The following is a 23337-nucleotide window of genomic DNA, read 5'->3' as shown; positions in this document are numbered from 1 at the left end:
AAATGAGGGACAAGTCGAAATTAACATTTTGCCACAAATGCTGTTGACTGAGCTTAACTTGTATTGAACCTGGAATATTCCTTCCTAATTGTGCACGACAACTGATGAATTGTGCCCAATATGCCAAGGGACATGTTATGAGAAAGTAAATAGGGTCCATTTTTATTTCATTTTGTTAAACTTACAACAGACTAATCCTAACCCGATCTTAAAATTCAACTTTTAGCATCTTTAGAAGATAATAAAGACATTATTGAGTCTTTTTATGAATATTTTACGATGTTTTCCAGCTATATCTTTTTATGATTTGGACAACTTCTGAGTGAGGAAGTCCTGTCAGAAATTGTGCCTCAAAAGTATCCTTACACTATAAAGAAATTACAGGATAACGCAAAAAAAAAAAAAAAAAAAAAAAAAAAAACAATATGTAAACTGCATTTAGAGGGGAACATTGAGCAAAATGTTGCAAAAAAAAAAAAAAAGGGAAAGAGAGAGGCAAATTCGCCCATCAACCATTAGCTGTTTAAGGCAAATGGAGGTAAGTGGGACAGGACAGCAGCGTGAGCTCGCGCTGCTGCTGATAAAGCGCGTGCATCCAACAATCCCTCTGTCCTCGCCCACCGCAACACTGCACTTTAAGTGAATTACGTGTCCTGCGCGTGCTCTAATCTGATTTCAAATCGACTTTGAAACAAGCCAGATAGAGAGGAGAGAGAATGTGAAAAGAGAAGTCAGTCATTACACATTCCAATGGTTTAAAAGCAGAGACGGAGCGGCGCATGTTTTCAACACTGTGCTCGAGCCATTTCAGTCACATGCCTCTTACTCATGCACGAGCTGACACTGCGCTGTGGATCATATGTGTGCAATGTAAAGCAATGCCGCTGACATTCAATACTGTAGTAACCTACTTCTGTACCCATGTAAGACATAAGGATCACACAACATCAAGTTGAGTGGGGTTGGGTTTGCACATACAAGAAGAACCCAAGTTCTTTATGTTGCATGTATGGACAATCAGATGTGATACAAAGTGGCTGGCAATTGAGCATTGCTTTAAAAAACATTGTTTCAAAATATAAGCTTCCTTATCGACACGCATGGTGCTACATCGCCCATGCACCGCAGTCCGTCTAAATAACAAAACTCTGAGTCTGAGACATCAGTCGGACTGTCCGATTACGGAGTGCTACACCCAAAGTGTTTATTTCCCCAATGGTATTTTAGTAGCAGCACAATCAATGTGATTTAAAAGCAAAACAACATCAGTACCATCAGCCCATTACCTGTCTGATCGCTGATAACACAGCGCCGTGTACCCTATTTGTCAACATGCTCGAGCAAACATATAAAATGACAGAAGAGAGCTTAGGAAAGCACGAGAAAACAATGAAACACTCACAGCATCTCTCCCATGCCCAACAATCGTCTCTCCACCATTATTTCGGGGATAAAATCCAGACTGTAGGACGAAGTCATGTTCAGCCAGACTGTGTTGTGTGTGACTGGATAATGCCTGCCTTCCACACGAGCCTGCCGAGTTTGGGCGCATGAGACGGAGAGGGACAGGTGCAGCAGCGCGAGCAGTACTGGACACACACACACACTCACTCACACTGCTCTTGTCACATTATTTTCCTCTCACTCATTGGAGTGGAGTTTTTTTTCTCAACAATCCCCTCATAAAATCCCTTCTTCGGAGACAAGTAAGCGCTCCGGAGCGTCAAGCACCAAGGATAGAGAGAGGCGTGGCTGCTCGGGCTGCTGCAGCGAGTTTTTAACCAATGCATCTCTGTGAGACTATAGTAAGTAACCGGTCAGCTCTCCGTAGATGCAAACAAGCATGATGAAAGCCAAAGACACTTCGGGATATCAAGGAAAAGTTTGCCTAAAATGAACTTCTTCTTTTTTGTGAAACACAGATTGTGTGTTTTGCTGAATGTCTGCTCTTGTATGTACAATGAAAGTGGATTGGGACAATTGCAAAAATATCACAAACAATGTCCTTATGACTCATGATCATGCACTATATTCCAAGTCTATGAAACCTTTGTGTGAAACAAACAGACTGCACATGCGAGAACGAATGGCTTTACTGTAATAAGATTGCTTTACTGAATACTTCACCAAGAAAGTAGTTACATGACTAATTACTTTAAGGCCACATCCATATTAATCTGGATAAATTTGAAAACTGTGTTTTCGAAACGCTCTGCCGTTTTCAAACGTTTTCCAAAAGTTGCACGTCGACTGAAACATCTGAAAATGCTTAAATCCCCTGCGTGTACGGTCTGAAATGCAGTTGTCCACGTGTTCCGTAGGCGTACAGCGTACATTCAGAGTAAATTTCCCGTTGCCTTTGAAGGAATGCAATGTGAAGGTTGTACAAAGTAACTTTTATCTTTAACAACGGCATCAAAGTGGATAGCAGGCACAACAACGCCGCTACAACATGGGTCGCCATCTTTATTGTTTCGTGATGAATAGATCACATGACTGCATCACATCACAACAAATACATTATGGTTTTCGAACATCTCTGTTTTTTCTGTCCACACTACAGGGTCGTTTCTGACCATATGGGGGCCCAAAGCGAAATCCTACTTGGATTAATTTAATATATGTAATAAATAAATATATAAACGACCTTACTTTGCGGGGCCTCCTGGTGGCTCGGAGGCCCTAAACGGCCGCTTATAGCTAGAAACAGCCACTACAATGTGAAGAGAGCATTTTCAAATTTAGCCACTTGGGAGAGCGTTTTTGAAAAGCTCAGTTTTTGCTGGACAAAAATGCTGTCTCAGTGTGGACGGAATGACAAAAGTAGCATTATACAATTTTGTTTGAAAATGTATTAGTGTCGACGTGGCCTGAAGTTCTGAAACACTTCACAAACATTGGTTTTTCACCTCAACCGATTCAAAATAATGTCTATATTTCCTTCCTGATCATTGTCGCACACCCTACCGCTGTCACAGAAACGAAAACAGAACATATTTTAAATGTACTACAAATAAATAATATTATTTTAGAAATATGTGTAACCCAAGTTATGTACTGAAAATTAATTACTTTAATTGACAGTCAGCAACTGAAATCTGATTACAAGAATTTTAAATGTCATTTATTATATTACATTTTACTAAAAAGTAATTATATTACAGTAACTATTTACTCTGTAATCAGATTACAACTTTTTGCTGTAATTGGTGCCAAGATGCCATTTTTAAAATCTCATTACGCAGAGATTTTAGAGCTTAAGTGGAAAGACCTGCATAAATATTCTTCAAAATTTCTCATTTTGTGTTCCATGGAAGAAGAAAAAAATAACAGTATATAGGTTTAGAATGACATGAGGGTGAATAAGTGATGACAGAATTAGCATTTTCTGGGTGTAGTATTCCTTTAATCCTTGAAAGTAAAAATCTTTATTACAAAAAAAGCAAAAAAAAACAAACAAAGTTCTGATAATCTTAGAATACATTTCACTGGCCTATACCAAAATCAGGTTAAGATATAATAGAGGTACATTTAGCTATTGAAGATTTACTGCATCAGTGTATTTACAGCATCGAGCAATGTCTGCAATACGAGGTGCATCCACGTTTACTGTGCTCATTTGTTCATGCGTATGAAAGAGCGCGTTTTCTTTTTGTTTTCCCCCTTTGTGCCCCCGGGGGAAGGGGGTCTCGAGCCGCTGCTCTACAGAGCACTTGCAGGAACTAGGTCATGGGAAACCCACTCATGCTTAATACATATATACACACAAATCATAGATAGAAAAGAAGCAAGCTTTGTTCCTCATATTGCTCTATAGCACATGACCACATTAAATAAAATGATTTGTGGATATGTAAACCAAATTAGGAGCCATTATAAAATTGCACTGCTTTGCAGTTTATGAAGTTAAATTGTCTGTGGTAATTAAATAACTTGTTCAGCCAAAAATGTCAGAACAAAACAAAAATCCAAAACAGTTGTCCTTAAAGGCCAAGTGAAATGAAGAATTTCAGATGTCATTAAAAAGCACTTGCATTAAATTAAATTAAATTGCAATAACCAGCAACAAATCTAAGTATGGCCAAATTAAACTAGCAGAAAGACGTTAACAACTTCTTAAAATATTTTCTTAAACAAAACACATGTTGTGGTCTTTTATGACCTGTAGCCAACAAAGTAGCTTAACCCACACATAATCCATGCTAACACTTGTCTATTACACACACACACACACACACACACACACGCACACACGTTGGTGCGGCTGTTCTTATGAGGACTCTCCATAGACATAATGATTTTTATACTGTACAAACCATCTAGTCTATCCCCTAACCCTACCCTTAACCCTAAACCTAACCCTCACAAAAAAACGTTCTGCATTTTTACATTTTTTAAAAAAACATTGTTTAGGATGTTTTAGAAATATCCTCATAAACCACATTTATAGCATAATACCCTTGTAATGATTAGTGTATAACCTAAAAAAATATCCCCTTAAACCACCAAAACACACACACACATACACACACTTACTGTATGTGTATGTGATGGAGATCACAAGAGATGTTTTTGCATGCCAGGAGACACAATCAATATTCCTTCTTACTGACACATCCACAGGAGCATTAAAGACTAAAACTAACCCTAGAGCTTTAGGTAACTCTAACTTTAGATAAAGGCCAAGGTTTCTTTATTGATTTTACTTAAATTATGTTAATAAGCAAACTGAGCTGAAGTCATTTTTTCTTCTAAGAAACTATTTTCTGAATCCTGCCTAGAGCTTGGACAGCAGAGCAAAGGTAAGTAAGAGGATTTATATTGCCAACTATCGTTACAGCATGAATAATGTCATTTGTGCACCATTGGAATTAAAATAAGAAAACAAGATGCAAGTTCTGGACAGTTTTAAAAATGTTCACCATTGCCGCACAATGCAATATTCACTACCTTAAGCAAATATATGTTACATAATAGATTGTGCAGTAAAGAAGCAATTTACAGATGTTCAGAGTTGCTTTTACGCATGTTATGGAGATGATGAATTCGCTAAATGGGATTCCTTTTTGAGGGAAATTTAGCTGTAAATCCAAAGACAGCTAAAGCTTAGACGAAAGAAATAAGGGTGAATAAAATGTATATAGTACACTACAACACAAAATGCTAACATAGACTATAAGCAGCGTCTTTGAATTTATGTGTGTGTGTGTGTGATGTGAGTTAGCCATCTATAAAGAATAATTTTATCCCCAAAATGGTTAGACTCCAGCAGACCAACTGTTTTCACACCTTTAAGCAATTTCATCCATTTTGATAACTTCCACTTGACTTGGGCTTTGTTTGGAATAGCATACTTGTTTATAGTGGAAAACTGTTTCACGTACTATTAAAAAAGTCAGTATACAGTGTATACTGTGCACTATTCAGTAAGTAGTAATCTGGTATTCCATTCCGAATAAAGACTTGTGCTGTATTCACGTTGTGATGGAATAACTTTTATTATGAAAATGATTCGTTTATATGGCATCAACAAGGGATGTGCTACAGTGGTCGACTAATCGACTAGTCATCCAACAACTGACACAACTTATTGGAGAACGTTTTTGATTGATTATAGCTTACTGTGTTTAAAATGGAATAATAGTCAGCACAGTAAAACCCTCTGCAAGAAGTTTTGTCTCTTTACGCCGGGTTCACACATCCTCCGTGAGCGTGGCATGAGCGGAGCGTTTTCGTTTCGGCACCCATATTAACAGATTACACCGTTCCCACTGCAAGTAAAAGTCGCGAGGTGACGCATCCCAGAAGCGTCCCAGAAGCGTCAGTGAATGGATAGTTTCAACATTGAGCCTATTTTTGCCGCACGGCTCACCCTGAGCTCAGCGGCTCTGGGTGCAGTACAACACTAGGAGACTAATCAGGGGATTATAGAAAATACACAAAAGCAAATCAAAATTATTCAAACCGAACCTATAGTACACTATAATTTATATGTCTGCATGCAAGTAAACTCAATAAAATAACTTAATAAAGGAAAGAGTTAATAAACTGCCAGAACTTTTGCCATTCTGTGTATACAGGTGTACAGTATAGACACACAAAATTCTGTTGTTTTTACAACAAAAAAACTGGCAGCTGTGGTTGCAAGAATAATTATGTTAAAAAAAAATACAGTAAAAATGTGCATTTATTTTATTAAATGATAAACATAATATATTAACCTTCTGAAACTGTAAAAATCTGCTTTTTACTTTCGAATGTATTGTTAATCACCGTAGTCATTACAGATGGGCACATGATGACATGATGTTCATCAATAGTGGCCTTTCCAGTAGAAATTACCAATAAACAAGTAGAACACTGTCAGTGTCACTCACACAAACATTAAACACCATCAGTGTAACACATGTGAAATTAAAATTATGCAATAAACATTAACATGAACTATTGGGGCCTGGGTAGCTCAGTGGTAAAGATGCTGGCTACCACCCCTGGAGTTTGCAAGTTCCCAGGGTGTGCTGAGTGACTCCAGCCAGGTCTCCTAAGCAACCAAATTGGCCCGGTTGCTAGGGAGGGTAGAGTCACAAGGGGTAACCTCCTCGTGATTGCTATAATGTGGTTCGCTCTCCGTGGTAACGCACTCAACGAACCATGTGATAAGATGCGCAGGTTGACGGTCTCAGACGCGGAGGCAACCGGATAGAGGCGAGTTACTACGACACCATGAGGACTTATTCCAAATTGGGAGAAAAAACATTAACTAAACTACATCAAATATAACACAGAACACCCCAAAGTACATAACTGATATTAAAAATAAGAAGAAACATAACTATTCCCATAAAATACAATGAAATGTAATGGGTCATGAAGGGAATTCTAGGAACACTTGATTACAGTTTTTTACCGTAATATTAACAATAATTTACTGTAAAAAGTACATGTATTCTCTTGTTAAATATAATATACATTTTAACCATTATTTATCCTTGAAATTTTATTTTTACATCAATTTACTGTAAAACTACATGTATTGTCTTTTTAAATATATACAAATTTTGTAACATATATTTTATGGCAACTACTCGATAACCAATTTAAGTTTTTTTACTGTAATATTTTTACAGTCTTTTACCGTTAAAATTACGGAAATTTTTTACAGTGTAACATTAACCAATCACAACCAAGTGTGCTGATAAAGATGAAATGCACGTGACTGCCCGCTGTTGTCTTTGAAGCAGCAATAACCTCAGCTTATTATGACCTTATTAAAGAATAAATTTGGCATTTTCTGTGCAAAGGCGCTGCTATTTCTCGCAGAAGAGACGCGGCCAATGTGAACGTCCAACGCGACCGCCCTGCTCACGCGCCACTTGCGCCTCACTCACGCCACGCTCACGGAGGATGTGTGAACCCGGCATTAATGCTTCATGTTTAGTCCTTTTATGTGCTGCTGTTACAGCAAAGTGCTGCATCAACAGTACATTTCAAGACGATCACTGTTGGTTGTTAATTCCTCTGCTGTGAATAATTTTCTCGTATTTGTAAGGTGCTTTGGAGAGATTAAAGGCTTTTTCTGATTCTGTCTGACACTGCTTAAATAAATACTGTAGTTGCGGTTAGCAAGGTTAAACTGCTTAATGTCATGAACTAGATGTGTCCATGCATCATTATTTTACAGTTCTGCGCTTTTGAATGGGCAGTGAGGATCGCAGTTTTGTGCCGTACTTTATTATAGCCTTTCTTATTTCTTAACTTTCTTATTTAATTTTGTGCAATAGGTTGTTATATTTATTTAGCCTATTTATATGTTGAATATCTGTTAGTTACCTAATCCGTTAGTTAGCCTAATTATACATTATTATCCTTAAGACTGACTATTCGACTAATCGTTCAAACAACCAACTGACTAGTTGATTATGAAAACTGGTAGTTTTGCACATTCCAAGCATCAACCATAACGGCAAAATGAAAACATGTCCGGCTTTGTTGTTGATTACAACAAAATATCTAATCACAACATTAATTCATTAATTCACCTCTATGTGCTTTTACAATATGTTTAAGAACAAAAAAAGCGCTCCAGATAGCAGTGGCTATAATAAAATGACAACAAACAGAAAGAGGTGTTCACTACCTTTAACTGTTGAGACCGCTTCCATTTTGTTTGGATTTTTACATGATGTCATGACTGTCAAGTAGGAGCGTTCATAGAATTCAGAGTTTACAACTTATGTTACAAGTTCCACGAAGACGTGAATGCTTTTTACAAGTCGGAATCTCGTATTTACAATAATTCTGACATGATGTGAAAATGCCATTGGACTAATCCATACTAATCCGTTTTCATTTGAAAACTTTGTTTATAGTTTCCTAATGTCATGGTTTTCAGTGACACTGGATGACACAAGTATGTGGTGATGGACAGTGTTTTCCAAACGCTCCATTTTCAGTGGAGGAAAACGCCATTCTAGTGTGGATGAGAGTTGTAAACTTAAGCGAAATTTAAGCGAAAACGTATTAGTGTGGACGTGACCTTTGCCACTAAATTAGATCAACACCATACCTTCAGCCACATGGCCTCTCTCCAAAATACCGCCCTTTAAAATTTGCATCCAACCCAATGTCAGCAAACCCAAACACATTAGAGGCAGAGAGCATTTCTAATTGGCTAATAAGTGTGGGCCAATCCCCTGACACATTTTTGCAGATTACAGAGCCTAGGGCTGTCACAGCGACAGTTGTGATATCTTAAAACACCTATTTCAATGTAATCTGTCAGGTAGTAGGCACATTTATATATATACATATATATATATATTTTTTTTTTTTTTCATTTTTTTTTTTTTTAAATCGCTTAAAGAACATGTAAGCAGCTTGTTAAGTAACCTCAGAAGAAGTGCTCATGCCACTGGCCACAATCTTCCTCTCTTCTTCTTTCATATTTCCTTCTCTTGGGGTTAAAAAGTCTCTCTGATGAAAGCATTTGAGGGCTGATATAATTCTCTCTCACAGAAGATAATGGAATTTAGCTACAAGACGTCTTTCATTCAGTTTCTCCATTTGCTCAATCTCTCTCTCTCTCTCTCTCTCTCTCTCTCTCACTCACTCTCAGGTCAAAGGTTTCCCTGTTCTCCCTTCTGCTATTGTTATTGTTACTTTTCCGTTTTTACCTCCTTCTGTTCTTTTGTTGTCATGTTGTTTTTCCCCCTTTTCCTCACCTCTTCACTTATTTTCTTGAGGGTCCTTGTTCTTTGTGTTCTCTCTTTTCCTCTCTCTCTTTCTCACACCTTCTCTGTCTCCCCCTTGGGTCTGGACCCAGCTGGCCTATAACACGTATTGATTGACCACGTAGGAGGAGAGCGAGGGAACACAAGAGAGAAAGAGAGAGAGAGAGAGAGAGAGAGAGAGAGAGAGAGAGAGAGAGAGAGAGAGAGAGAGAGAGAGAGGAAGACAGGCCCGGCAGGCTGCAATGCACAGAGACAAAAATAGTACACCCAGGAGTTCAAACCGCACAAAGAGAGAATGAGAGATGGGTGGGGGTAGGGGAGATAGATAGAGAAATGGATAAAAATGAAGGAGAACATGTTAAAGATGGCAAATATTAGGTGGGAAAAAATACGTAATAGGGCAAAAGCATAGAGTAGGGGTTGGCGATAGGTCCAAAGTCATTTTATATCACAGTAACAATACAGCATAAATCACAATATAGTTATTTTTGCTGCAAATTCAACCCCCAATTTTTTTTTTTGCTTATATATTAAGTAACCATGTGATAATCCTCTGGGGCTGCACATCAATTGAATGATATATTAAAGGAATGTTCCGTGTTCAACACAAGTTCAGCTCAACTGACAGTATTTGTAACATAAAATCACGGTTACAGTGAGGCACTTACAATGGAAGTGAACAGGGCCAGTCCATAATTGTTAAAATACACAGAGTTTCGAAAGTATAGCCACAAGACATAGACAATGTGTCTGTTAACATGAATGTGGTGTGATAAAATCTCTGTTCTACGTGATTTAAGTGTGATAAAATCACTTATAAGGTTGACCGGCGTTGCGTTGTCATAGCAATGAAGTTGTAATATTGGTATAACTTTGCAACTGATAATCTCGGCAACTGTAAATAACAAAACTCAATGTTGTGTTGTGCATAACAACAGCCCTTTAATAAAAATGTCTTCCTAATCTTGACTTGTTTAGGACACGTACCACTTTGTATTTTCGCATTACTCCATGTTTCTTTGTTACTCTCATGTGTAAATAACGTAATATTGCAAACATAAAGATATGAATGGTATATCAAAATGTGTACCAATATGCTGTTAAACAGAATCTGTACTGACACATTTCAACTGTCACACAGTATATACTGTCATACCACCCAGCCCTAGCTTGTAGCCATGTCCATGCAAGTGTGAGCGCACGTAGGGGCGGACACGTAGATACACAGACGGGCTGTTTGTGGTCTGTCAGATGAGTCTGTTTGGGCTCAAGAATAGTTTATTAGCTCTTGGATTATGTAAAACAGTGAGCATGCTCATTTGGAGGACAATACAAAAACACACACATACTTTCAGTTACGGTATGTTACATACTTTGCTTCTGGTTATACACTGTTCTCAGATATGCACCCACACACACACACACACACACACACACACACACATATATATATATATATATATATATATATATATATTTATATATATATATATGCACACTAATGAAGTAATACACTTATCATTGTACAGATTAACCAAACTCTACACACACACAAAGAAAATATCATCGTAAACACAAGCTCGATTTCACGCATCGTTGCATTCTGAAATGTCAGAACGCAATTTGTATCGCAACACAACTATGCGTTGCATTCTCAGAAAACATTCTGGAATGCCTCGCAACTATATGAACGCAAATGTTTAGAGCTGGACAAGTTCAATTTAACACATTGTTCATACCACAATGCAACTATGCATTGCATTCTCAGCGCAATGCATAACGAAGCCTCTCTCTACAGCAGCTGCTATAGCGAGCATTAGCGCAAACTTCTTGTTTTGTCAGTTTTATATTTTTCTCCTAACCCTACCTGACCCTTACCCTAACCTAACCCTAACCCTAAACCTGACCCTAACTGTCACGACAGAGCAACAGTTTGAAGAAATTCTTGCTGAGTGAGTTAGCTAATTTAGTTCAAATTTAGTTAAAGTACTATAAGAGTGTATGTAAAGTATGAACAACGGGACAATGCTGGCATTGCATCGTCTCAAGCATTCACATCTGTGTTTGTGTACATGTGTAGAGTATGTTTCTGGCCTAAAACAGACTGTGTAAGCTTGTCACTGTAATCTGGGATCACTAGCCTGTCTAATCTACTATATTAACTCGACCCCTGTTGTTTACATCATCGCCATGTCAACTAGACGTAATGCTATTATGACACCACAATGCATCAGCAACCTATCACAATGCATTTCAGCCATGGTACACATCCCTAATATTCATTCCACACACAACACTGTTCTGTCATATTTATCTAGAACTAAATCTGCTGGCTAAACCACAAAAAACATCCCAAATCAGACTAAAGAAACATTTCTGCCTTTTACTATCCCAGAATGCCAAACTCTATGAGTGATCTTCGCCAAGTGCAGTGGACCTTACTAGTTTAATTGAACAGGTCTCGAGTAGCGAAATTGGAGTTTAAATAAATTTGCCATTTCTCCTCAAGTCCTACATTCATTAAGAAGTCCTTTTCTTCTTTCTTTCTCTTTCCGTCTTCTACCCATTTATTTGTTTCAACATCCCTCCCCCCATTTGCCTCATTAAAGCAGGACCCTGAGAGCACAGGTTACTGCTCCTCATTTATTTTCATTTGAAACTCACACAGCTCCACTGAGCCACAGCTCGACGTTGGGCACCTAGGGACAGGTCATTCTGCTAAAACACAAAAACACCCATTTCTACAACACACACACTCAAAATTGTATGCTAGAATGCACGGTGACAACAGCCTGTCACCACAGGCATGACCACCATCGCCTTGTTTTACCGCAATGAAAGGCTTTCCAAACCTCTAATTGCAGAGTACAAATTCCATGGTTTGCAGCAAAAAGTCGGCGGTGCTGTAAGTGTGGTTTTTAGGAAGAGAGTGTAAGCTTTTATGATGGGCTGTGAAGCACAAACTGCCCTGGTGTCATCCGTGATTGGTTAACCCTTTGTCAACTTCTTGTGAGAAGCACACCCAGTATTAGTTAGCACATTTAAACAGATAATATATTCCTGTTTGTTAGCTTCAAAATAATACACATACATGTATGCCTATGTAGACAGAATTTGTTAAGGATCATAATCAAATGTTTTAATGTTACAGTGATGCCCAGAAATGTTATCAATTCAGGCATGGGTTTTGAGAATAAGATGCCAAAAAATTCACTCTAGGTAGGCAACTTACTGGGTTTTGGGACTGTGATGCCCAAAAATGCTGTCAGCAGTAGGTAGGTAGTTCATTAGGTTTTGAGACTGTGATGCACAAAATGCTGTCTAGGTAGGCAGCTCACTAGGTTTTAAGACCAAGATCTCCAAAATTGCGGTCTAGGTAGGCTGCTCACTAGGTTTGGAGATGGTGATGCCAAAACATACTGTCTAGGTAGGCAGCTCACTAGGCTTGGAGACTGTGATGCCCAAAAATGCCAACTAGGTAGGCAGCTGACAAGATTTTGAAACACAGCTGTGGTATTACCCTGCCAAAAAGTAAACAGCACAACAAAATACATTTCAGAGCAGAGCAATATTGCACCTTACAATCAATCGTAATTATAGTTATCACATTTCTAGACATCATTACATGGTACATTCAGAATCAGATGGATTGAAGTTAGGCACAGCAGCATAAATCAATGCAAGGCCTCAATGAATGAAGCATTACATCAAATGTATGTTTGGCTTTACCATGTATGTGACTCATCATAAATCATTTTTTGCATCAAACAAACTATAAACGCTCTAAAGAACGCCGATTCACCAAATAGACCCAAGTCATTTTGGGGTACAATAGCTAACATATGGTCACATTTCTCTAATGACTGTGCCTGCACACATGTGTGTGTTTGATTGTTTTGTGGTAGGCAAAGTATTGTACCAAATGGTTCCATTTGAAATTTCTTTATTGGAGGAGTTTGAGTTATGAGACAGATATATGTGTGCACTTTGCACCAGACGACCTGACCACAGTCATTGGAGAGATTCATGTTCCTCTGGGGCTATTTTAAAAGCCATTGAGCACGAGCACAATGAATGAGTAAAAGGCCATAAATCTACTGTTTAAACCAACATGGCCACCTCTCCAGCCCAACTAATGCCCTCACAGCCCATTACATTCCGCACATTAAACGCCCGCGTTATTAACCGCCAATAACCCTGGGATAAAAACCAACCTGATGTGGCCTGATTAGCACCCTTCTCCTGCACTTCTAAAAAAAATGGCCAGAGAGACAGAGAGAGAAATAAGAGGAAAAGAGAGATAAACAAACAAGCCATGAAGTGACAGCCTCATTGTTGGGCCATCCCATTGTTGAGACTGCTTTCAGCACAACCCTCCCTATCTTTCTTTCTATTTTGCTCTATTTCTCCAATGAACCAGCCCCCCCTCCACCCAAATGCCTCTCAAGACCCCCACCTCTCTACAAAACCCAATTGGCAGAGAGGCATGCAAACAAAAGCAGACATCTTTTTACTGGCGGGACAGGGCTTAACCCCTCCTGATTGTCTCTCTGTCTTTGTTTAATGCGATTATTACATCCAAACAAACTCTGAATTTAGTCCATGCAAGTGTGTTTGCACACTTAAACACACACAATTATACCCATACCCTTTGTGGGATGCATTAATACATATTAGGACTGCGACCACAATAAGTGCAGGAAGGCGACTGTAATAAGTGAGCACAGTGATTCGCATTTGGCATGCCCAATTTGCATGCACAATTTTACTATCAACAGCGGTAATGTCTTTTTCTGTCACTCACACATATGCACATAATCCTGCATGCATGCTGGGTATATGAACGCGCTCTTCCACGCACACACTTCTTTATAGCTGAATCAACTCTTCAGTCTTTGAGAGGCTCAAACCGCAGGGAAGAGAAACGCGAGAGGGAAATTTTACAAGCTGCGCATTTTTACGCTTAGGAAGACAAGTGCAGGTGGTGTAGCGCAGGCAGGGTTCCGCAATTTAAATAAAACACAACCGTACACACACACACACATCCGTAGCACTCAAACGGCCTAAAAAACAGCATGTCAATGAACCACGGCAGCAAAACCAGAGGGTTGCTGTCAACCAAACATTCCTGAAATAGCTCGCTGTATACCTGCAGCTACGGATGTCAAACACTTGCCAGATCTATGTGTGAGTGAGTGTGTGTATGCATGTCTTTGTGCGTTGTCCAGGGACAGCTTTACCTCAACAGCAGTTCCTCTGCGGTCCTCATGGAGACAGCGCTGTTCGCCGTGGATGAGTATCGCATGCTGTCCACACACACACTCGGCACAAAGCCCAGCTCAGACGAGTGCTCCAACATTGCCGTTACTCCGAACACAAGAACGCACTACACACACACACGATCCTTGTGCTTTCGGCTGTGGCGCTTGTGCACTAGCCTTTTCTCTCTGGTGTCTGAATCCTCCCCTCTCTCTCTCTCTCGCTCTAACACTTCCACCCTTCCTCCTCCCCTGTCCCTCCCTCCTCCCGTCTGATTCACTGGGCTGTGATAACCCAATCTGACAGCTCATGTTGTTTTTGGGCCAGAGCTAGTGCTGTTACCCTGGTGTTTGCTAGCTTGGAGAAGCCTGCTGTGGCCCAGGACACCCCACACCCTGTGAGGACAGCTCATATCTCGTCTCACCATTCTAGACGAGAATAACAACTAAAAGAGTGGACGTTCAAACATTTTGCAAAAGTAGTTAAGACATGAAACTAAAGCTATGGTTCTTGATTACATAGGAAATTACAGTATGTCTGGACTGGCAGCTTACTCTATATCAAGAACGTCCATCTTTGTTCTAATGATATTTTGAACTAACATGGTTAAAGTAGACTTTCCTGGCTTTACTGACCTTTAAGGTTGGATTACACTACACAATTTTTAAAATCTGAAAAAAAAAAAAAAAAATCTAAAAAATACTAGGTATAATACACCGACTTTGTAAATGGCTATAGATCAAAACTGGCCATCACAAACCAAACAACTGAGGATCACACTCTACCCATCTGTAAAGTCAATCCAATCCGATTGCAAATTCATATGAAAACAGATGCTCCCCCATTCTTGGAGACACATGACAGATGTAAACAAACATGTACAGGGGCATTGCTGTTATTGTTGCCATTATTGTTGCTGTTACTCTGTGTTCCGAGTTGCGAAAGACACATATTTGGGTGGGGATCTGGGTGGGAAGACGCGGCCAGTACGGCCCCAAGAGACAGTTGGAGGTGAGTGCCATTAAAAGGTAAGCTCCATTTTGAGTGATTTTTCGCCATCCCCATTTCTGGATCTTTGTGGCCCGGCACACTCGATTTCCATTGGCTTCTCAATGACTTTAGATTTGACTCATGGAGCATCATACATTACAAGATTTACACTGTAGTTGTGGATAGTCACTCAAAAATATCAAACATGTTAGATATCCTTTCGTTAGAAATCGTAGTTGGAACCCAGCATCCACTATGCGGTTTTCTGTGAAATCTGTCAACTCATGTTAATTTCAACATATACTAATACATTTTTAATTTCATTTCATTACATTTACATTGTCATTTAGCAGACGCTTTTATCCAAAGTGACTTACAAATGAGGAACAAAACAAGCATTTTGTCATACAAAAGTCAGCAATATCTTCAGTATTGCACTGCCAAGTTCTCACAGTGGCTGGAGTAGTAATTAGTAATTAGTTTTTTTTTGCATTTAGCGTTGATTGGTTAAGGGCTCATGGAATAGATGTGTTTTCGGCTGTTTCTTGAATGCTGAGATGGTATCAGCAGATTGTGTGAAGGTTGGAGGCTCATGGAAGGACAGAGAGAGTGAATGATCATAAAATGGACTTTGTGCTTCTTTGTGAAGGGACCACCAGGTGCAGCTTGTTCATTGACCGCAGAGAGCCAGTTGGGAAATAGACCGGGAGTAGTGAATTGAAGAGAGAGTTTTTCCATTGGCTGTCCTGAAGGCCAGGGTCAAAGCCTTGAATTTGATGTGGGCAGCTACTGGCAGCCAGAGGAGTGAAATCAAGAGTGGGGTGACATAAGCCCTCTATGGCTGATTGAAGACCATATGTGCTGCAGTGTTCTGGACCATCTGAAGTGGCTTAAAAGCTGGGAGACCAGCCAACAGGGCATTACAGTAGTCCAGTCTTGAAATGACCAGAGCTTGGATCAGGAGCTGTGTAGCATATTCAGACAAGAAAGGTCTGAAGGTCATCAGTAAATTATGAACTAACAATGAACAGTTGTATTTTTATAAACTAATATTAACCAAGATTAATAAATGCTGTAAAAATATATTATTCATTGTTAGTTTATGATATCTAATGCATTAATGTTAACAAACTGAACCTTTTTGTGAAGTGTAACCATGACAATTTGGTAACTGTGCTGTTTTGGCAGAAACTTTTTTTTTTTTTCTTTGGTCTGAGTGGTTCATCCTGTCTGCTTCGCCAAATTTTGAGACAAGGGCATGATTCCAAGATAGGTTTTGCATCAGTGCTACTTTTCAACGGTGTGTTTTTTGCAAAGACAATACCAGAGGCTTAATTTTGTGAGGACCATTGTTTTGATAAATTAGTTCGGCAGTGGGAAAGCAGAAAACCACCAGGGATGTGGATTAGTTATCTGAGGGCTCTCAGTGTGTGTGTGTGTGTGTGTGTGTGTGTGTGTGTGTGTGTGTGTTCTATGTGCAGTTCTAAGAAGCCAATTTTCCCTCCCAATAGGCACATTTTGTTAAATAGTCACACTCATGTGAAAATAACCTCTTGTCATTGCTCTTACTTTTCACCATCTGTTCCTACCTCTCCATCCCTCTCTTGTTCTCTCTGTTCCAGAAAAACATACTTACGTCTTTGCTTTTCTCACTCTTTCTCTCCCTTCAAAATGTCTCCAAGATCTGCCTGTTTAAAAATGCATCATGTTTATTACGGCTCATGAAAGTTTCATCGCGAGAAAAACACATTGGAGGATCAAGGGCATGATTCATTAAAGGACAAAATTCTGTGTTGCACCTTGTGCACTTGGATCTTTCATAACACTTGCAATAATTGGCAAAGTAATTTGTTTACCAAACACCTGACATCCTGAGCTGCCCCATTAAACGTCCTAAAAACGTATCTAGTGAAAGTGATGCACATCTCGCAATGGTTTACTGGCTTCCAAAAAATACGTTTCATCTGATTCTCATAGGGGATTAGGGTTTTAGTAAGCGAACTGATTTCGATTACAGATGTCATGCAAACAAAATTGGTTAGAAGCGTAAAATAACCAGTTCCAAATGTCTCTCTGTTCAATCTGTTTCCTTTTATGTCTTTCTGTCTGGCTGTTACTAACACAACCCTCTCTGCCAGTCTCCTGTGAGCTAGTCAGTGTAAATGTATTGGTTGTCCAAAAGCAATCGTTTCTGAGTGGCATGCGTAGAGCCACATGTGGGCAAGAAACTTAACAGCTATACGAAAATGCCAAATGTATTACAGATCAATTCTAATTTGCACTGTTTTTCATTGCCATTACCAAAAGCCCTTTGCGTTTCAGAGGTCTCTTTTTTGGCATTTGTTTTGTAATGAGGAAATCTACATGTCTGTCTGCATGAGGGCTGAAGTCAAGCTATTACTGACAGTCCTAGATGAAATATACTGTATGCCAGGCATGATCTCTGGTTTCCTGTGATCTCTGCCAACAGCATTTGATTAGCTGTGTCTGCAGATACCTGATCACAGTCAATTGAATAAGTCCATGGGGCCCATTATGAGTGATTAGTGCATTATTTAAGAAGAGAAGAGAAGAGAAGAGAAGAGAAGAGAAGAGAAGAGAAGAGAAGAGATGAGGATAGGAAAGACAAGACAAGACAAGACGAAATGAGACAAGACGAGACAAAAACAATCCATAAGTGAGGACAAGCAGGTTAGAGCGATAGAGTGAAAAGAGATGAGATATCTGCATGCACCGACACAGTGCCCCGGGACAATGTGCACACCACACACACCAACACACAAACAACCACACACACACACACACAAAGCCAAACCAGGCTGATTATAAAATCATGTTCAGTCCATTGCACAAACATAACGTCCTCTGTCAACTCATTATATTGCATTTACAGTTTAATGAAATGACCTACTTAAGAGTATCTTTCCATACAAGCCACTATCTTCCATTCTCTTCCATCTCCTTGTCTTCCTCTGTGCGTTTCTGCATCATTTCCAGTCTCCCATTTTATTCTTATGTCACTACACCGATCTTATTCACCTCTGTTTAAAACTAATAATCACTCACTATCTCTATCTCTGTGTATCTTACAGTTTTCCTCTTCTTGGTTAATTGTGTGGTCTTTAAGGGTAATTAAAAGGTCAATGCCAAATCGCTCTTAGCCATGACAACCTGCATTTAAAGGCTGTCTATGCCGCAAATGGTTAGCAGGCTAATATAAGATTGGACAACTGAGCATTTCCTCCAACAACAGTCATAAAATGTCCAGGTAAAAACGGCTTAGCATTTTAGATGAAGCCTTCAATACAGTTTTCAAGGCCGTACACAGGACATGACCTTGCAGTTTTAACTCCAGTATGTGCATGACATGCACTGGGGCTGCCATGCTATCCGTGGCTCCATTCAAGACATTGCAAGAGTGTGTGTTTATTTAAGCAGGTCAGCCTGACGCAACATCAAGAGGTTCTGCCTTTATTATTAAATGTTATCAAGCCTTAAAAAGATGGAATATCAAAGGAATATCCCACTGAATGCAGAAACAAAGTGAGAGAGACAGGGAGAGATGTTGGTTGTTTTGTCTGAATGTGAGGGTTCATCTGAGCTCAGGTTAACATTAATAAAATAAAGATTATGTGACGTCAGCGTTGTGCGATTTCACCTCTTCAAAGCGGCGTTTGCCTTTTCCTGACAAGCTCTCTCAGACTGTTTTAACTTGCTTTGTCACTCTCATCTCTATCAGAATGCTTTCCATGCGGGACCCTTGGAAAAAAAGAAGACCCTAAATTCATTCCCTCCCTATCTCTCTCTCTTTCTGCAAAAGGAATGCACCAAAACACAGATGAATTATTTAGTCTTTTTTTTCCCCAAAGAAAAGGCTTGACGCAGCAGTTTGAAAGAAAGAGCTGCTATAAAACATGCATGAGATACACGAGTCCACAATCAGCCTGCTGAAGAAATAATCTTATCTTACACAGCATCAAATTGTAGCAGAGAATTGTTCTTAAGTTTGATAAATTCATATGAGATGGATCCCCTGTTGTTCCTGTCATTACAGCCCATCGAAAAACAAACTCTGCCCCCTTCTAATTTTTGGACAGCCAATCGGCAGAGATTAGAGACACAAAGGCCCAATCCCTGAATGGCAGATAGAGTGAAGCGTTTGATGAGCGTTAATGACAGCGTGACTATTCATGATGCTGCAGCCGGTGGATCAAAGGTTTGGCAGGGCTTGTGCATGTGTGTTGAAGGGAAAGGAGAAAAGCTTATAAGAAAGTAAAGAGCTTGTTAATCTTTGAAAGTAGATGTGTGCCTTGTCAAATTTACATCAGAGGTCTGCATAGACATTCAATTGAAACTTAAATCCAGCCCATAATGAACTGATCTGACCATACCAAAACCGAAATCACTCACTTGCATCAGATAATGTTGCAAATGAATTGATTTCAATGGGGAAGGTGCATCACAAGGACAAAAAATGCAAGGGTTCGCAAAAGTGACACCCAAAAGTTGACAACAGAGCACTCTGACGTAGGCATCCGGTGGCCAATGCAAATTTTTCAGAGCAGACTGATCGCACTGTGAATTCGGCGATAGTAAGTCAAAGTTCTTTAGATGAAATCAGTCTAAGCCTACTGAAATATGCATCACTGCCCCCAGTAGGCGCATTGATAATCTGAAGATTTTCCAGATTGTTACGAACACTCCCCTCGATAAACACCAGAGAGCGCCGTCACCCGAATATTATTATTGAGCTATTACTGGGCACGACCCCACGACGAGGCAGGATTTTTCCTTTATCTGAACCTGAAGCCCAGGCCATGAAAAGTTACATTGAGGAGAAGCTGGCCAAGGGTTTCATATGACCATCCACTTCCCCTGCTCACCTCAGCAAAGAGAATGCATCCACAGCAGGCCAGGTGGGTGCTATTTTTTACACATTTTGACTTCAAAATCACATATCTCCCTCGCACTAAGAATGTTAAAGCTGATGCCCTCTCATGTCAATTTGAAGCTCAGAATCAGAACCAGACATCAGAACCCATAATCCCCACATCTCTAATCGTTGCACCAATCCAATGGGACATCATGACAGAGATTAACCAGGCCCAGTCTCAAGATCCGGTTCCTCACGATTGTCCTGAAGGCAAAACCTATGTACCACAGTCATTACGGGAGAGGTTTTTACGGAGGGTCCATACCGCCACCAGCTCCGGGCATCCAGGCATTAGGACTACACTCCATCTGCTCAGGAACCAATTTTGGTGGAGAATCATGCAGGCAGACACCATTTCTTATGTCAACCAATGCCCCACTTGTGCAATAACCAAATCTTCCAGACTACTCCTGGCAGGCCTGCTTCAACCACTTCCCATTCCGCAGTGCCCATGGTCTCACATCGCCTTTGACTTTATCACCGATCTTCCAGTCTCTCAAGGTAACACCAAAATCTTAACTGTAATCGATCGTTTCTCCAAGGCATGTCGATTAATCCCTCTTGCCAAGCTCCCCACAGCATTCGAGACAGTGGAACACCTATTACATCAAGTATTTCTGTTCTATGGGTTACCTGATGACATCTTATCCGACCGAGGTCCACAATTCACTTCACGGGTCTGGACAGCCTTCTTCCATCAATTAAATGTCAACATCAGCATCAAATCTGGGTATCACCCTCAATCCAACGGGCAGACCGAATGTCTGAATCAAGAGATCACTCGTTTCCTCAGGATGTATCGCCATCAAAACCAAAGCGACATGATCCCTTCCAATGTGTGCTGGGATTTCAACCACCCTTGTTCCCCTGGTCAGGAGAGCCCCTGGAACTACCGGCCATCAATGACTGGCTCTGGCAGAGTGAGGAAGTGTGGAACCAGGCGCATGTTCATCTGCAGCGAGCCGTGAGGAGACAGAAAGTGCAGGCCGATCGGCATCGTCGTCCGAGTCCCCAATATACACCAGGACAATGGGTCTGGCTCTCCACTCGTGACCTAAGCCTTCGTCTGCCCTGCAGAAAGCTCAATCCCAGGTATGTGGGTCCCTTCAAAATCATAAGGCAAATCACTCCCGTACCATCTGTTACAAACACTCCCCTCAATAACCACCAGAGAGCGCCGTCACCCGAGTATTAGCTGTTTCTCACGAACTACGATTCCCATCATCCTCAGCGGGACTGATTACTACACACATGCACCTTATTTAATGGACTATTTAAGCACTGCAAACATTGGGTTCAGTGCCAAGTCTTGTTTTTGCCCCAGCTAACATTTCTGAGCGTTTTTCCACATTAGTCTGCCTGTGTTTAAACTTCAGCCTGTTATCGTTATTCTGATTCACTGCTGACTTTGATCTGTTCCTGGATATACACTTTGTGATTGTTTTCTGCCTGCCTCGACCCTCTGCATGTTTTTTGACCATGATTATCAGATTTGCCTACGTTGCTGTATATTTTGAATACTGACCTCTGCCTATTGTATATTCTCTGTGACTTTACAAGTATAGCTGTAAATTGATCTAACTTCTGGTTCTCCTGAGTCTATGTTACACAGATGATTATCAATATATATATATATATGTTTTTTGTTTTTTTCAGATATAAATAGGGCTGCTCGTTGCACAATAGTCTTTGTCTCTTCAGACATATTTATCAACACAAATTTGGTAAAGTGTAAACGGCAGGGTAAATTAAAGGGGGTCGCACATCGGATGCATCTGGTGGATGATATGGCGCTTTCTAAAATTCATAACAATAATTTTCTACAGCGGTATGCACATACCACAAACGTTCAGCGTAAAAATTTTGCTGTGCCATGGAGCGCATTTCGCATTGTTTTCCATTACAACCCAAATTCCAAAAAAGTTGGGACAGTATGAAAAATGCTAATAAAAACAAAAAGGAGTGATTTGTGAATTATATTCACCCTTTGCTATATTGAAAGCACTACAACTACACATTATATGTTGTTTTTCCTAGTGAATTTCATTGTTTTTTTGAAAATCTGCAGTCATTTCAAATCAGACATGCAACATGCTCCAAAAAGGTTGAGACAGGGGCAATTTAAGACTAATAACAATTTGATGAGTTAAAATAACAAGGCGATGAGAAACAGGTGAGGCAATTGTGTCATAATACTGTATACTCTATAAGGAGCACCCCAAAACAGCCTATTCTTCAAGAGCAAGGATCATTCGAGACTTGTCAATTTGCCAACATGTGCTTCAGCAAATAATCCAGCACTTTGAGAACAATGTTCCCCAAAGACAAATTGGAAGGATTTGGGGCATTTCACCCTCTAAAGTGCACAATATAGTTAAAAGATTCAAAGAATCTGGTCAAATCTCTGTGCGTACAGGGCAAGACGCAAACCATTTCTGAATGCGCATGATCTCTGATCCCTCAAACATCACTGTCTTAAAAAACATCATTCATCTGTAATGGATATCATGAACATGGGCTTGGGATAACTTTAATAAACCTTTATTAGTCAAAACCACTTGCCGCTGCATCTACAGATGCAAGTTAAGACTTAACTATGCAAAGCAGAAGCCCTACGGGGGCTTCAATGGATGTCTCGTAAGCAGTCTGTTGATTTTCAGGGGCATTTTTACCTTTATGAATGCATATTTTTTAAGCTGTTTATACAGATATAAACAAAACATAAACATTTATTACAAGGGCATTTTTCGCCCATACATTTTAAATTTTGGGGGCAATTTTGCATTACATCTGGCAATTTCTGAACTAATTACAAAATAAATAAATAAAATAAATACATTTATTACAAAAAATGCAAGGGTTTGGAAAAGTGACACTCTGTAATGTGACCAAAAGTTGACAACAACTCACTCTGATGTAGGAATC

General features: G+C 39.8%; 1 protein-coding gene across 10 annotated transcripts in view; it reads right to left on the bottom strand.

The window, feature by feature from the left end:
* Window positions 1-23337, bottom strand: part of LOC127435411 (CUGBP Elav-like family member 2) — a 206874-nt gene that overhangs the window by 117469 nt on the left and 66068 nt on the right. For 4 of the 10 annotated variants that reach the window (XM_051688882.1, XM_051688883.1, XM_051688879.1 and 1 more), the window contains exon 1: window positions 14471-14674. The exons of 1 other annotated variant lie outside the window; for it this stretch is intronic. In XM_051688882.1, coding sequence (XP_051544842.1) covers window positions 14471-14589 — 119 coding nt within the window. In that variant the 5' untranslated portion in view covers window positions 14590-14674. Of the gene's footprint in view, window positions 1-14470; window positions 14679-23337 lie in introns of those variants that run through there. 5 more of the 10 variants (XM_051688876.1, XM_051688881.1, XM_051688878.1 and 2 more) reach the window with 4 other exon arrangements.

Source organism: Myxocyprinus asiaticus, chromosome 45, assembly GCF_019703515.2.
Source record: "Myxocyprinus asiaticus isolate MX2 ecotype Aquarium Trade chromosome 45, UBuf_Myxa_2, whole genome shotgun sequence".
NCBI lineage: Eukaryota > Metazoa > Chordata > Actinopteri > Cypriniformes > Catostomidae > Myxocyprinus > Myxocyprinus asiaticus.
This window is presented reverse-complemented; position numbering and strand designations above follow the sequence as displayed.